At 40.5% G+C, this 17,829-nt stretch overlaps 2 protein-coding genes across 2 annotated transcripts; both read right to left on the bottom strand.

Moving 5' to 3' along the window:
- Window positions 1–2,232: 2,232 nt before the first annotated feature.
- LOC310931866 (lens fiber major intrinsic protein-like) lies at window positions 2,233–3,283 on the bottom strand (the record flags this gene model as incomplete). The annotated part of the gene is made up of 4 exons (XM_083895104.1): window positions 2,233–2,418; window positions 2,509–2,589; window positions 2,674–2,838; window positions 2,924–3,283. 4 exons carry the CDS (start codon window positions 3,281–3,283, stop codon window positions 2,233–2,235), a joined length of 792 nt encoding a protein of 263 aa, XP_083751230.1.
- Window positions 3,284–8,140: 4,857 nt separating this feature from the next.
- LOC310932423 (aquaporin AQPAe.a) lies at window positions 8,141–12,515 on the bottom strand (the record flags this gene model as incomplete). The annotated part of the gene is made up of 6 exons (XM_083895741.1): window positions 8,141–8,356; window positions 8,507–8,587; window positions 9,744–9,908; window positions 10,006–10,167; window positions 11,831–12,022; window positions 12,501–12,515. 6 exons carry the CDS (start codon window positions 12,513–12,515, stop codon window positions 8,141–8,143), a joined length of 831 nt encoding a protein of 276 aa, XP_083751867.1.
- Between the last annotated feature and the right edge of the window lie 5,314 nt (window positions 12,516–17,829).

Below are 17,829 nucleotides of genomic sequence, written 5' to 3' on the forward strand. Positions count from 1 at the left end.
GAATTTGTCAGCATTTTGGGAAATACTATTAAAAATTAAGCTACAACCAGCAGCAGTGAGTCTTTTGTTTGTAAGCTTAAGTAAGAGACATACACATGTTCCCCGGGTCCTATGTTCCCCGTTTTTCCCAAAAAAGGTCCACTTTGTATGTGACAGGGGAACATAGGACCCTTTTTTTGAAAAAGGGTAGGGTTAGGATTAGGGTACATAGCGGGGAACATAGGACCCGGGGAACATAGGACCCGGGGAACATAGGACCCGGGGAACATAGGACCCGGGGAACATAGGACCCGGGGAACATAGATACGGTCCCATGACATGTTAGCTAACCCAGTTAGCTAACCGCTGCTGGCTGTAGCTTCATATTTACGGTGTGTTTTAAACATTTTCATCAAACTCTGATCTCTCCCAGACATTTTTTAAAATAAATATATGTAACAGTTGTAGATATAGAATTGGAGAAAAAATGTTAATTGTTATACTGTTTTTGTTATTGAGACCAAATCCAACCTCGCCCTCTGTCAGCCTTGAAGCTAATTCATTCCTACTGAAGACATAACTCTTTGCAATAGGAAAACATGTCCAAAAAGAAGAGGACACTGAAGTTATAATTCAAAATTCACATGAATGACTGTCCATGTGATCTTAGAAAAAAGAAAAATAATTCAAAAGTCAATGCGTTTCAACTCAGCAGTCGTCCAAATGCTGTTGTATTTGTTAGTTAGACAAATGCAAAGCTGGATGTGGCTTCATGGAAAACGAAGGTTTCCCTCATTTGCTTGTGACCCTTTAAAGGGATTTGTTTATAATATACGAATGTATGAAATGTTTATTATCGCCATTGTTATGTCACTGCTCTGAAGGTGGTGTCATGCAAACAGACGCAGGCAGGAGATAAAAGTGCATGTCAGTTTTAAAACCATGCGTCTTATCAGACATGAGCAATAGTCTTGGGTGCGGGTGTGGGACTCTGTGGCACTCCCTCAACTACATCTTCCTAAATTCTTGAGGCTAATGTCATATAATTACAACACTATTCTCATTTTTACCCACAATTCCCTGAGGTTTCTGTGTGTGAGTGCCGTGTGCTTTTTTCGCCATCTTCTGGCCAAACTCGCTCATTGCGGCTCACGATTTTTTCTCCACACAAACACAGAGAGAAACTGAGCCCAAAAGCTTGTTTTTAAATTTTATTGAAACGCCTTGTGCTCCAGGTGAGGATCAAATTGTGAAAGGAGACTCAATAAAAACGCTTGCACAGCTGATCTCCGTTCAACAGAACCCACTATTATCAAAGCCTGGGGTACAACGTTTGCTCAAAACGGAAAAAAAAGAAGAAGCAGATGGTTTGTGTAAAAATGGATATCATAGCGAAAACCACGGTGAGGGAAGGAGCGATGATTGTGTGTTTTTCTTTAAAAACGGGTGACAAGATGAACACGGTGACTGGAGCGAAACAGGAGAGCGGTAATGAAAACAAAATAAAAAGTTCTGTATCTGCAATTGATCACACACACACACACTTGCAAAAACACTCGCACATACAGGCCACATTCACTCACTCACTCTCACACACACTCTCTCTCTCTTTCACACACACACTCACAAACCCACAGATAAAAGGTAGTTATTGAAAAAAAAAAAAAAAAAAAAAAAGTGAAACCCTGCTCAAATCTAATGGCATCATACTCCCACGTCTTTTGTCTGAAGTGCAGAAAACAAAATGAGCCTAAAGTAAAAGAAAATAAACTAAAATGGAGATAAATTCAGATGTGTAATGAAAAGCATGTCCATCTTCACTGGTCTAACCAACCTGAAACGACCACAAAGCCCATGAGTGTTGACCCCAATCTCCACCCTTCTACTCCACCTATGCCCTCTTACCCTCATCTTGCACCTGGTCTCCCCCCGTGCTGGTTTTCAGGGTTTCCTCAATCAACGAAGGCCTGGATGGATGGAGAAAGCAGGTGGGTGGTGGTGTTGGTGGAGGAGATTAAACCAAAGAAGCTTCAGGTTCTTATTGAAAATGTCCAGTTGAGAATACAGAGGGTCTCGCTGTGTGTTGGGGTTGAAGGTTATGAACATGTGTGTGTGTCACTGGGAGAATCGTGTTAGTATTTTTTTGGGTTAGTCTTTGTGTGATGGAGTGTGGGTGGGTTGAGGTGGTTGCTCAGGGCCTTGTCCCTTGTTCCGCAGCATCAGCATCAGTTGGAGCAGAGGACAGGGGCAGGTTCATAGGGATTGCGTCTTGAGCTCGATGGGCTCGCCGCGGGTGTCCTGCTGGGTCTCGCTCTCGGGGGTTCGGTTGCCCTTCAGCATTGCCAGGCGCTCGGACAAACCCCTCATGCGTGGGAACAGCATGAAATCGTACAGGAGGGCGCCCATGGCGCCGCCTATCATAGGCCCGACCCAGTACACCTGCCGACAAAACAACAGACACTCATGAGTCACAAGTAATAATTCTCTCAGAGAGGGATCAGTGAAAGCTGAATTGGCGTCAGGTCTTACCCAGTGGTTGACGAAGTTCCTGAAGAGCATAGCAGGAGCGAAGGAGCGAGCGGGGTTCATTCCAGCGCCGGTGTAGTACATCTGAAACATGAAGCACTCGTCAGTTTGGTGCATCAGTGAAAACAAACTGTGGATTTTATGACTGGTTTTCTACATAATATTCACCCCCATGAGATGTCCAACGGTGACGGCAAAGCCGATGGAGAGGGCAGCAGATCCCAGGCGTCCGTTTCTTCTCTCGTCAGTCACGGCAAAGACGCACACCACCAGCTGCATGGTGAGGAAAACCTCCACTGTGGTGGCCATTCCCAGGCTGATGCCAGGCTGCAGCTGGAGGTGGAATGAAGATACATGTTTTACTTTGGTTTACCCGACGAATCACTTTGGCCAAACTTAATTCGACACACATCCTTACCATGTTCATGGACATGTTGCCCCTCATGTTGGAGGGCGTGACCCCATACAGCACAGCAGCCCCGGCTAAGGCGCCCAAGCACTGGGCGGCAATGTAGAAAATGGCGCGGAAAAGAGACATCTGCGAGCCGATCAGGTAGGCGAAGGTCACGGCAGGGTTGATGTGGCCGCCGCTGATGTGGCCAATGGACTGGATGAGGGTGGCGGCTGCTAACCCGAAGCAAAGGGCCACATGGAGGACATGATGAGGACCCGTGGTCCAGCGTAGGGCGGCGCCCATGCCAAAGAATACAAAGAACATGGTCCCAAAGAATTCGGCGAAGACCGCCCGCCAAAAATTCATAGAGCGGAATTCCCACATGTTGACTGTTTACTTGAGGCTCTCCACCAAAGTTATAAAAAAAATAAATCAATAGAGTCTGGAAATGCTAAATCTAAACCTCTTCGCCCCTTTTAGAAAAACAGGATTTCAGAATCCAGCGAACAGGTCTTTACCAAGAAAAACTGCCACCTCTGTCCACCTGTCCCAAAGACATAGGTAAGAGAACGTGGAGCGTGGATGGAAACCTCAGGTTTGTCAAGAGGAGGCGGTCATCAATGCTGCAGGGTTATTTTTCTAACAGAAAAAAAAGAAACGGAGGGGTTTGATAGAGTGTCCGGTGAACGTTTAAGCCTCTCTGACGGAGGGGAGAGGGCCAGACTCAGGCTTTATAATAGCCCCCAGGGGCCCAGCGTGACATCATAATCCCCCCCTGTCAGGCCAAGGGTAGAGGGGGGGGGGGGGACAGCAGTGGTGGACGTCTAAACTAAATTAAACAAACTGAACTCAACCCTCTGTCATCAGCCAACAGCTAGAGCATCTGAGTGGACGAACGTATAAAGAAGGAACGAGAGAGAGTGGGAAAAACAAGAAATAAGAAGCAACAGGTAGCTTTGTGCAGCATAATCAGTGGGAGGGGAGAAATCAGGAGGAACAGCCACAGCGAAGAGCAGCTGCAGCCGAGAGGACAAAGTCGCCTTTGGGGCTAATAATATCATCTCTTGACGTATCATAACTGTCACATTCAGGGGACACGGACAGACAAACAGACGTCCACCACGATCCCTAACCTTAACCATAACCAGTTAATGTGTAAACTTAACCAGTTCTCTCTCATTAGGACCAGGTTTTGGTCTCCATGAGGACCCATGGTCCTAAAGAGCTAACAAATACAAGTACACACACACACACACACACACACACACACACACACACACACACACACACACACACACACACACACACACACACACATGCAGTTGGGGGCCCCGGACGGAAGTGGCCAAAGCTAACAGCTCCTGAACTGACCCATACACTGAAAGGCCTGACCCTGTGAAACCTTTGTCTGCAGCCAAACATGTGCATGCGCGCGACGCATGAACGTATGAAGACGAGAGAGAGAAATGACACTGAAGCACCAGAGGCTACAACGCGCTAAACTGCAACGCTAAATGCTAAAGCTATGAAGTGCTGTTGTGTTTAAGGGGAGAAAGGGTAAAAAAAAAAAGCCAGGGGTCAGGGGTCAGCGAGGCCTGTGATGGCAGGAAACCCTGAATTTGATGTTGCCTCACAGCTGAGCGTCCAGCGCCATGTGGTGGAGACACAAAAATGAACAATGTAAAAAGAACATTCTGTCAGCGCTTTTTTCAGGCTTAATACCTGGTTGTTATAGGGTTAGAATTGGGTTTAAGTTAGGGTTAGGCACTTAGTTGTGATGGTTAAGGTGAGGTTAAGAGGCTTATGGTGTCCTCACTACAACTGCTGCACAAACGTGTGTGGGTGTGTCTGTGTGTGTGTGTGTGTGTGTGTGTGTGTTAGAGGGAGAGTAGTGCAGTAGTGGCAGCGACAGGGATGCGACACAATGACCAGTCGAGAGGCTTCGCTGCAGAGCGAGGTGGGGGTGATGATGAAAGCGAAATGCTGAGCTCGGCGTTTTAACTCCCTTTTATACATGTTAGAAAGAACACACACAATGCAAAATGCTGGCAACACTGGTGCAGTGACAGAGTACTGTGTGTGTGTGTGTGTGTGTGTGTGTGTGTGTGTGTGTGTGTGTGTGTGTGTGTGTGTGTGTGTGTGTGTGTGTGTGTGTGTGTGTGTGTGTGTGTGTGTGTGTGTGTGTGTGTGTGTGTGTGTGTGTGTGTGTGTGTGTGTGTGTGTCGTATTCAAATTACACTGACATCAGAGATAGTGAGTTCTAGCACAGTTTTATTGTTTCACCTTCAATACACAACATTTACAGTGTGTTTATTCTGTTAAAGTTGTAGTTCAGGATTTTTCAAGTGTGGCTGACACATGCTGACTGCACTGTGTGTGTGTGTTGCTTTATCTCACCATCAGATGGCCTTTTATCAGGAGGAAACTGAAGTTTGTGGCGTTTTTGTCACCGCTCACTCCTCCTGCACAAAATCTCATAGGGAAAATGAACATTCTCAAAAGATTCTCTAATAATGTACAGATTTCTTTTGTTCAGCGGCTCAAGTCAGTTTCGTCTGTTTTCAGTGAGGATGAACTCAATAGTTGTTCACACAGTACATCATACAACCACATTTAAAAAGAAAACTGAACTATCCCTTGAAATGTTTATTGTAAAAGGTCAGTAAATCCAAATGAATTCACAAAATCAAAGAGAGCGAAAAGAAAACACAATACATTTCAGACTCTATTAGAACTGTGTGCTGAGTCTATGAGGTGTTGGTTGTAAAGTGGCTCAAGATGAAAATAACGTCAACATTTTGCCAAATTATGTTTAAAAAAGTGTGACCAATATTTGTCAATTTATAAATATATTAAATACTTAAATCTAAATATTACATATTATATTATATTATCGTCTATATTGTCTATAAACACAGTCTGACCATCTCAGGCTTTTATTTTGATATGTCAGGTTACCTGGCGTGTGAATTTGCATATTAGCTAAATATTTAGTTTCACCTCAAACATTTATATTTAACATTTATATTTAAATTTAGTATTTATGTTTAACATTTAGGTTTACATTCAAAATGTATATTTAACATTTAGATTTCAATTTAGCATTTATATTTAACATGTATATATAGATTTAACATTCAACATTTATATTTAGGTTAAAATTTATATTCAAATTTTGATTTAAAATTTATATTTATATTTCACATTTAGATTTGAATTTAATATTTAGATTTAAATGTTATATTTATATTTAAATTTAGATTTCAAATATGGATTTATATTTCACATTTCGATTTCGATTAAATTTTATATTTATATTTATTGTTAATATTTAAATTTAAATTTTGATTTAACATTTAGATTTTAATATTTAGAGTTACATTTTATATTTATATGTATTGTTAATATGTTTATTTAAATTTAGATTTAAAATGTAGATTTATATTTCACATTTAGATTTGAAGTTAATATTTAGATTCAAATTATATATTTAGATTTAAATGTAATATTTAGATTTAATATTTAACATTAAGGTGTAACATTTAATTTTTAGATTTAACTATTTAATAATATTAAATAATTAAATCTAAATACATACATATATTTGTATAAATGAACAAAAATTGGTCTAAATGTGGCAAAATGCCGACGTTACTTTCAGCTTGAGTCACTTCACAAACTACACCTCGTAGTGTTGATGCACTGACAGCGACAGAATAATAACATTTCTCTAACAACATCGCACAAGACATTAATGCGTGGTTTGTTTTTAGCGAGTGAGTGAACTCAGCCTTTAAAAAACACATTTTCAAAAGGACGCACACATAAAGGTTTCATGAAAACAAGTATTGTCTGTGACACACACACACACACACTCATACAGTCCATTTTAAATCACAAAGCTCATTCCAAATAAGGCTGTAGAGCCATTACAGAGGTATGAAGCTCCATTGTTAGAGAACAGAAGCTCTCACAGAAGAGACGGACACTAACATGATGAGAGAGACGTTGGACTGATTGAGGACATCATTGAAAGACTGGAGTGCAGAGTGAGAACCTGTTTAGCATTTCAAAGCATTCACAGGCAGAAAATCAGGAACACGAGGGTGTTTTTTTTTTTTCTAGCGGGATTTTAAAGGAGCCTCCGTAATATATTCTAATGACGTGCAAATATTAAAGTAACAATGCGAAGTCTCAACAATATTGGCTGCTCCCTAATGAAAGACCGTTGAGACCTCAAAGGTCTCATTCAGCCAACTCAAAATGCAGCCTCCGCACTGAAAAAATTATTCATCTTAAGGATGTTTTTGCTCGAGTTTCAATGGACTGAAAATTAGCAGTGATCTAATGAACGAGGGCAGCTGCTAATTCACTATATGGGACATATTTCACATTCTAATCATGTACTGTCACTTGATAGTCCTTCCTTTTCATTGATTATTGTTGCCTGTACTTACATTAAGAAAATGATGCATCAGCCTGAAACATAAGAATGATTTGTTATTGAATATAAATAGATTTTACAGAATGATCCATGTATTTTTTGAAGGGGTGTATTATATATAGAAGTTGGGTGTATACGGCATATTGTCACAGGTGGAAAGAGTACTGAAATATTCTACTAAATTAAACATAAACATGTACTCGTTAAAGTAAAAAAGTAAGAGTAAAAGTTACTTTTTTTTTAACAAGGCTGGGCTTCTTTCTTTATTAAATGAATTGGCAAACCTTTACAAATTAAAATAAATGACAAATTACAAATAAAATACTGTCTACTGTATGTAACGCACTGATCTTGCATGATTAACTCACCTTTAAACAAAAAAGCAAAACTGTCCCTTTAAGAAAACTGTAACCCCAAAGCTGCTGTCTGGTGACATAGAATGTTATAAATAGCTCTATTTTCTAACAGCTATCATATCTGCTTTTTTTTATCCACACAGAACCAGCGTTTTCCGAGCCCCAACGCACTATTTTTGGGGTAAAAACGCCACCATGATTTCAAAACATAAATATGATTTGCAGTCTGCAAAATATTTTTTTTTAATGCAAATATTTTGGCTGTACTTTTGTTGTTGGTGAGTTCAGTTTATTATATGAACATTATTCCTGAGTCTCTGTGACAAATTTGGAGGATTTTATGGCCAGTTGCTTTAGATTTATTACATAATGCACCTTTAACTGTTCCCTAACCAGACTCGTTGCAGAGAGGGTGTGTGATCCTATGTGTTTTGTGTGTCCTCAGTTGTTGTCTTGTTTGTTGGCCTGTTTGGCTCTCATGGCGTTCTGCGTGACCGTGGACAGCGACGAGCCCGTCATGCTGGCCGTCTCCACGATCTCGATGTCCTTGCAGGTCAGACACGCCACCAGCTTCTGGCGGGAAGCGCTGCGCGCGAAGAAGAACTCGTGGGACACTCCGGCCAGGACGCCGCCGAGCACGGGTCCGAGCCAAAACACCTGCAAGTGAAAAACAAGATTAGAATGTCATAATATATGAAATATGTGTAGATAAAGACCTGTTTTTATGTGAACGTTTATATTTGGTTAGTTCATATTTGGTGATATTATTACTAAAACAACAGCACTGAACAGAGACTTTTCTCTCACCCAGTGGTTTTCCCAAAATCCAGTGATGATGGCAGGACCCAGAGCACGTGCAGGATTCATACACGCACCAGAGAACCGGCCCTGATACAACAAAACAGCACATACACAGTCATAATCATGTAGATTCAGCCCAAGGGGGATTAACTTGAATATTGGATCCTAAATACATCCCATCAGAATCATCCATCATGTCCGTTTATACGAACACACTTATTCAATTATTATATATAGAAATAGAGGAGGGCTACAATCTAAAGGGGACAATTCCATTTAAAGATTTACAGAATATGCACAGAATGAAAGAAAGAGCTTTTGTATTTCAGTCTGTGGCGTTAAATTATTGAGCAAGCGAAATGTGGGAATAAACCAAACGTAATCCAGTTTGTACAAGGAAATATAAGAAGGTCCTTTTTAAAAGGTACAAGAATATGTATAGGTGAAAAATAAACTGTATATGAAAACTTAGGCAGTTGCTATTGAACTGCGACTGGTCCTCTACATTTGTAAAATGTTAATAATATAATATAGACAACAATTTATTAATATAGCAGCTGTGAATATCCTTCTACACTTCTGATTTTTATATAATATAATATCATAACATAATACAGTATAATATCCTTCCATTATCTACCGCTTTTTCCTCCACCAGAGGGTCACGGGGGGTGCTGTGCCTATCTCAGCAGACATTGGGCGATAGGCGGGGTACACCCTGGACAGTTCGCCAGTCCATCACAGGGCCACATAGAGACAAACAACCATTCACTCACACCTATGGTTAATTTAGAGTGACCAATTCACCGAATCCCCATATCGCATGTTTTTGGACTGTGGGAGGAAGCCGGAGAACCCGGAGAAAACCCACGCACACGCGGGGAGAACATGCAAACTCCTTGCAGAACCCCTTGTTCCGAAGTTGTCCGAAGAGTGCTAACCACTACACCAACTGTGGGCCCACAGTATAATATAACACAATATAATATAATATAGATAGGGGTCCAAAAGAGAGAAAATATATCATTCCAAAAATCAACAGGTAAGATTAATTATATATTATATGTATTCTTACTTCTGCCTAATCCCTTTCGAGTGTCATGAACATGAAATATGGACTACTTTTGTCTTTTGTATGCATTGCATGTTCAAAATGAATAAATGAATGAATAAATAATGATGGATGAACAGATGGTTCAGCAACACAACCCCACAACCTTCTACTACCTAAAGCTCATCTTACCCCTAACAACACTGAAGCAGTGTGAGCTAATCCGATGGCTAAGTTCCCTGGCTCCGTGCACTCCCTTCGTCGTTGGTCTTCCACTGAGAAGATGGTGAACACCATCTGGAAAGCGCACAGAACCTCGATGCCCAGAGCCTGGGCTGCATTCGACTCCATAGGCACCTGGTGATGAAAAAGAGGATGAGGATGAGGATGAGGATGAGGAGGGAAAGTCAGGTTTATCACAAAAACATAACATAACAACATGATGAGAACTGACCCTGTTGACGAAGTGGTCTGCAGTGGTTTTCAGTGGCAGGGCCAGGTACAGAGCGCCGGCTGCTAAAGAGGAACCTAAACACTGCACGGCCACGTAAAAAAGGGCCTTGAGGAGATCCACCTTCCGAGTGGCCAACAGAGACAGAGTCACCGTGGGGTTCACCTGACCACAGAGCACAAACACAGATTCAATTACTAATCACGTTTATTAGGATTTGAACATTATGAGATCCTTGATCCAAAACATCAGCGCATACTGATTTCTTATCTCATGTGTCTGATATCAGAGTTGTATTATAGTAAAGAAAAAAACAGACAATTAGGGTGAGGTCAAAAATGAGTTTTTCGAAAAACGAAACCTAAAAGACCTCTGTATTTTGAATTTGAATGTAGTAACAGTTTTTGGCCACATTCATACATATGGCACCTTTAAAACTTACAATCCTTATTTTACTTTGTGGTATTGTTACTTGGATAAGGGATAGTCCATGTGTTGAAGTCTGGGTTTATTAGGTACTGGCATGTAATAAATGTTGACTTTTCCACATCAGCAGAAAAACACAAACATTGTTTCCAGAAGGAGGACAAATGGAAAACTGAAGGAAAAATTTTAACCCCCAACAAATACTAATCTAATATATACAGTTAATCTGCTTAACTGTATATGACTTTAGTGATTGGATTAAATGAAGTGGAAGAAGCTGTGGTAACAGTGAAATAAAGCAGTGAACATACAGTATCATAAAATATTTACTGGATTTAAGCAGATGTAGATTTTATCTGGTGAACTTTTTTGTTGTGTGGCTAAAATCAGCTTTTTGTGTCCTTGGTAACAGAGATATTTTCAATGAGGATGAACGTCCACGTCTTACGCTGGTTCTCCGTGATGACGCCACACTGTGGGCGTGCGTGTCAAAGTCAGCATTTACTATTATTACCACATTCCCTCTGGTCAAAAAAAACCAAACTTTAATCCTGTGTTTAAAATTGTTTTTCACCAGACAGCATTCACCCCTCAAATAACAAAAACATGCAATATTTCTCAGCTTCTGCTCTCATCAGCATCACTGGATATAAGACACTGTAATTTTTTTTGTCTTCTGCTCTGTTTTTGACAGAAAAAAATGAAGGAGTTGCACCTAAATATACCTCACCTCACTCAAAAGATTAGTGTAGTTTGTCCATTGTGGGCTACTGTAAAAACATGATGGTCCATGTTCATTTTAATTTCAATTTCCGCCAAAATAATTTAATCGTAACTGTACGTTAAAAAGAGTCTATAGTATAGTAGTCTAATAGTACAAGTATACCAATAAAGTATATATCTATATCTATCTAGCTAGCTAGCTTGCGAGCTACAGAGCTAGATTCTATCTATCTATCTATCTATCTATCTATCTATCTATCTATCTATCTATCTATCTATCTATCTATCTATCTATCTATCTATCTATCTATCTATCTATCTATCGCTAGATAGCTGGCTAGCTAGATAGACAGCTTTAAAAATGAATTAGTATTTGTAGAATATATAATGTAATACATAAAAATTTTATAGCGTTCTTTTAAAAAGCATATTGTGCTCAGTCGTACGAGTGTTACTAATATTAGAACTGGACCTACATTAGCATCAATATCTACAGTATATATACATATATATCTACTATCTAGTAACAACTGTAACTTTATCACTAAGGGCCATGGTGGTGTTGTACTTAAAAATCCCAGCCGTGTTTAATTTTACTGTGAAAGAGGCTTGTGTGTCAGTACTTTACAAAAACCACACTGACTAAACCTGAACTATCAAGTTCAGTGTGCTCCTTCACCTGTGCTCCACTTATTTCTCCAAAACAGTGTCCCAGTGCAACAATCACCACCCCCACGGCCACAGCTGGGTACAGGGTTCCCACGGGGGCCTCTCCAGGGCCCGGCATGGAGGAGCCCAGCACGGTACTCACTAACACCAGGGTGCCAAGCAGCTCTGCCAGCACGGCTCGCCAGAACTGCCGACTCCGTAACTTGTCAGGGAAAAAAAAAAGGGACACAAACAAATTAGCCTATATTTAGTCCCGAGAACTGTGTGCGTGTGCGTGTGCGTGTGCGTGTGCGTGTGCGTGTGTGTGTGTCAAATCATTAAACCTATGAATACGCTATATCACTGTGATTTTTAAATTATATAACAGTCACCATATATATTATTATATATGTTATATTATGTGTTTATTGATGTAAGATGCAATAAAAGTGCTATAAAAAATAGATAAATTCTATGTATTTCAACACATCACAAATTATTATATCATCAACAGGCGAGAACACGCCGTAACCATCAAACCTAGTAAATAATACTAATAAAGTTCTTATTTCTCAAAGGCTTCCTGGCAAAAACAAATGGTGATAAAATTTTAGAGAAATTATCATATAAATGATTTAAAATTTGATTTTCACACTCAGGTCACACGTATAGAAATACTGAGAATTAAGTAAGTTTCTTACCTCACGCCACGTCATCTCGTATAAACCTTGTCCTCAGGTGTCAGGTTTTTCTGTCTGTATCTCCGTCGTCGTCCTGTGTGCAGCTGTCGGGGTCTGAGGGCTTCAGGGTCTCTGCTACATCCCTCATTAACTTGTAGAGACTGAGAGGTCCTTTGATGAGAGGAGCAGCCTCCTCCTCCTCCTCCTCCTCCTCTCAAGTCTTCCCTGCACAAAAACTTTAGCCTCTTCCACTCTCTTGAAAGAATACTTCTTCCAGCATTGTGTGCACTACTCCACCCTCGCTCCAAATTGTCCTCCGAACAGTTTTCTGCCGACCTTGAGCAATTTGAATCCATCCTCGGGCCAAAAAAAAAAAAAAAAAGCAGCCTCTCTCACTTATCGTCAGACTGAAGTGATTGTGGCCACTTAAGGGAGCTCCAATACAAAGCTGGCTTAAAAAATCACTTCAGGGAGAATGACTGAAATCAGTCGATCACAGTGAAAAGCACAAGGTCATTTACTGTACGGTGTTAAAGTTAAATGTCATTTTCTGGCATTTGTACGCCGACATAGTGGATCTGTGAGCTCAGACATCTAACACACAACCTGTCTACGTGTAAAAATCTGTGTAAAACACTCACACGACTTCATTAATGCCAGGAAGGTCATTGATTTGCAGCTCAGGCCGATTACAAACACACAAACAACAATCAGCGTGTCACAGATCAAGAAACAGAGGTCGACAAAGGACAGATTTTTGTGTGTGTGTAAACAATGGTTTGTGATATTCTTTATCTTTTTTTCCCTTCTATTATCAAGTAATTAAAGATAGAGTACGCAGGACTTAGGAGCCGTTCTGATCATTAATCCTGATTATTAGGCCATTGATTGTTAGTTATGGTTGTGGTGATGGTTGAGAGGGAGTGGCTAATTAGCGGGAGATTGCATGCTTTTTTGTTTTTTACTCCGCTATACTAAGCATGTTCACAAATACAAATACAAATACTTTGCATTTATCCACTTTGAAGCAGAGATAAACGATAAACGGAGAAATCAAACCAAAGTTTACCAAGACATCGGTTCACCTTCACTGAATCGTGTTAAGACTTCACCTCTGTTTTTAAATCGTGTGCTAGTGTAGTTTGTCCATTGTGGGCTATTGTAAAAACATGGTGGTCCATGTTCATTTTACTTTCAATTTCCGCCAATGAAAAATAATTTCATCTCAACTATACTTTAAATAGAGTCTATAGTAGTCTAATAAAAGTAAATCAATAAAGTATCCAACTATCTATCTATCCATCTATCTATCTAGCAAGCTAGATTCTACCTCTCTATCTATCTCTCTATCTCTCTATCTAGCTAGATAGACAGCTCGATAGCTGGCTAGTTAGATAGCTGACATAATGGAAGCGCGTTAATACTTCACCTCTGTTTATAAATCCTCACAACTGCACCTGTAGCATGACGGGAAGATTTGACCAATGAGACCACAGGACATTAGAGAGAGTCACAGGAGACTTTGACCAATCAGGGACAAGTTCAGAGAGCGATTGGACATACCTGTGTCTGGCTGCTTTTCATGGGTTCGTTAACGAATACTTCACCAATTTGCATTTAGCGTTGTATTACTAGAATAGGGCTAGCATAAAATGTTGACTTATTCATTGCCGTGTTTGTATTCGCACACTGGTTGTGCATTGCCATGTTTATTGAAGAGTCAATTTTTAAAAAACAAGTTAAATAACAAAAAAGAATAGGGCTCACATTTTTGAAAAACTATGTTTCCCAACCTCAGTTTCCCCTAGGTCGAGAAACATCCTCATTTTTTTTGTTATGTTCCCACTGCAATGTTAATCCCACACTTTTTAGAGCCACCCGTAGGGGGACGGGTCCTCATTCCTAGAATGTAAACATTGCCTTTGCTAACCACCATCTTTGCTAACAGTTAGGCTTAACAGGGCCACGTAGTAAAAAAAAAAAGAAGAATGAAGATATTTCTCATAACTCAGGGGAAACTGAGGTTGGGAAGCACTAATTTTCAAAGATGCTAGCCCTATTCTAGTAATACAAAGCTAAATCCAAATTAGTGGAGTATTCCTTTAATATTTTCTCTGAACTTGGTAGAGCGGCCTTCTCCTATGTGCTTCTCCCTGGTCATGGAATAACCTTGACTGAATAGTGCAACTGCTATTTATAAGCTAGGCTAAGGGCGGTCTTTTGGTTTGTTCTGTTGTATAATCATTTGTTATGGTGAATTTCAAACTCAAGGGAGTTCCTGGTTAAATAAAGTCAAAATGAAAGTGTACTGTTGTCACCCATGACTCATCATATTTAAAAGTGCCATATGTAAGAATGTGGCCAAAAACGGTTACTACATTCAAATTCAAAATACCAAGGTCTTTTAGGTTTCGTTTTCTGACGTAACTGGGAACCCGTGAGACTCTACTGACTGCAATGATTGGTAGACGGCGGTAGGTGGCGCCACATGCCAAAACATGATTTCAAAACATAAACATGATTTGCAGTCTGTAAAATATTTTTTTTTTTATGTAAATATTTTGTCTGTAATGTTGTTGTTGGTGAGTTCAGTTTGTTATATGAACATTATTCCTGAGTCTCTGTGACATATTAGGAGGATTTTATGGCCAGTTGCTTTACATTTATTACAAAATGCACCTTTAAGAGACCAGGGCAACAAGAACAGACCACATAGCTTTGAGATGACGCATCAACGAAATATGAAATTCTGTCCTTGAACGCTACGTTTAAACGTGACTTTTCTTGTCTTTGTGATGAACACACATCAGGTCAAGTATAAAGAAGATAAATATCAGAGGGGGTGAAGACGACAGCAGAACTCTGCCTGCTGTGTTTTCATAACACTCTGCCCAAAGCACTTTGTCACACGATGCGTCGTCGTCGTCCCAGCCTCCGCAAAAAAAAAAACTACTTGTGAGGTACCGCTCGCTCTCGTCGCCATGGGTACAAACTCTTTCATGATGCTGTTGCCATAGAGCCTATTGTGATGCTGCATCTGTGCACGCGTCCCCATTTTCACTGTGTGATATCAAAGCACAGACCTTGGTGCCGGGGACAGGTAAAACTGAGAGGATGAGTTTCTATTCTGCTATTCTGGTTTTTATAGTTAACTCAATATGCCGAGCTTTGACAGCTCTTTTCTTTTTAAAGCGATGTTTGTGAGTTCAGACTGGATCTACGGGGCCCTGACGCTGCTCAGAGCAGGTCCAGAATGAACCGGTCGGTCGGGACGGCGGGTACCCCATTATACCGTGGATTACGCCACCCCCTCCTCTTCTGCACGGCAACTGTGGCAACTGTTATCCCTCCTTTTGTAGGGCTAAGCCACAACTGTGTGGACCGGGACTGGCAGAGGAGGCGGGGTGTGTGGGTTTGAACTGGAACCCGCTGGTGTGAGGAGTTTTCAGCCCCCTCCATTCAGAGTGCTGACACTGACACTATTTCACACACACACACACACACTCACTCACACAAAGTGCCAGCTAAGGGCTTCGAGCGTGACATAAAGGGCAAAGGGAGACGAGCATCAGGAGACACAGGACACACTTTTTAAAAAACATCATTTTGAGCACATATTTACATTGCTGTTGTTTTTCTTTTGACGTGTGTGTACATGGAGAGTGTGCATGTGTGTGTGTGTTGCATACTTGACTTCTTTGACGTCCCACTGTGGAGCAGCTGGGAGTGATGGCAGCAGCATCCAGCAGCATGTGCCACAGACAGGACTCTCCAGGGAGCCGCAGAGGCCCTTTCCCAAACACACTTCACCAGATCTGCCTGGTCTCCCTTTAAACGTGACACAACTGCAGCACCATAAACACAACAGGTAAAGCAGAGGCGACAATTTAACGTGTGTGGCAAATGTATACATATATATATACACAAACATTTCATTTCTATACTCACTGCAATTACAGGTTGATTCAGAACTTGAATATACTAACCATAAGTATATTTATATAAGTGTATAATCACTATAAAACATATTTAGTTAATGTAGCCTTAAAATAAACCTTTGTAACTAAGGCAAACAAACAACAACCACATTGCTTTGTTGAGGTAACATCTTGCATTGCTTCGTTTCTACGGCAACCTGTAGCCAGAGCATGCATTTTGCATTTTGAAGTGGAAGTGAAGTACGTGAAGGCCACCGTAGTCCCCGGATGAGAGGAGTCGTCCTCCATTTGTAATAATCTGCTAATTCAGTCAGATGATGAACAAAAGTGAACGCATGCTTGATTTTGTTCCTAACTTTTAAGATCCTATAAATAATCGGAGTATTTGAAGCGATGGCTCACTGACTCTCACACAACTGGCTTTGTATTTTTTTTGAAAGAAGCTACGCTTCGCCGTCACTGACAGTTCTGGTGTAGGGTACGACGACCTCCTCTGGCCACCTGTGGGTGTGTGTTTTTTTTTGTTATTTATAAAGTGATTATTGGCCTGCTTCCATGTTCCCTTTGTGTCAGCGCTGTGCAGAAAAATAAATATTCTCAGCGTTCACAGGAGAGCGGTAAGCTTTCTTTTACAGATATCTACAAGGAACTAGAAGATGTCACCGTTTTTATTTCAGGTCGATGTAACATTTATATCCTGAAATGTTAATGTATTGATTTTTTTTTTGTTGAGGCTGAGTTCACAATAACAGAACAAATAGACGTCACCTAGCGCTTGTTCAAACATGAACGAGAGGGAATTACAGAGAAGAAGCAAAGATGGGAGCAAATCCTCTCTACTAGGTGTGGTTTTTATTCAACTCACAGTACATTCTACAGATGCACACATGTTACATCACCTTAGTACAACAGAGTCTTGTAATACCTGCTCTTAAAAATGATGAATTGGTCCTAAAAATATAAAGGAACAAATTTAAAGTCACCAAAAACTGTACATTATTAAAAATTCACTTAACACCACATTTGGTCGTCATGTCTTTTTTTTTTTTCTTTTTTGTTGTTGAAAAAAACGTCTCGTCCCTTTAAGTGTAATAAGGAACGTCAAACGGTTTTGTTTCCTGTCGACAGATTTGAGTTCAGTGTAAGAAACAACTTTAAATAAAAACCTGGACTATGGAGTCGTCCCAACGCCTTCATCGAACACCAACCATGCTGCGCAACATTGTACATTGGCCCTTAAAACAGCAACAAAAGAAAAAAACAAACAAAAGTAATGCCAGTCAGAAAAACTGGGCAGGGATGTGCCCACTGCCCAGCGCTTCAAAATCAGACCTCAGTTGAAAATCTTTAAAATGAGAGGATTTTAGCCTTGCATATAACCACCCGTAGATGGTTTAACCCGTTCTGACGAG

The sequence above is a fragment of the Microchirus variegatus genome (assembly GCF_963457635.1).
Source record: "Microchirus variegatus genome assembly, chromosome: 9".
NCBI lineage: Eukaryota > Metazoa > Chordata > Actinopteri > Pleuronectiformes > Soleidae > Microchirus > Microchirus variegatus.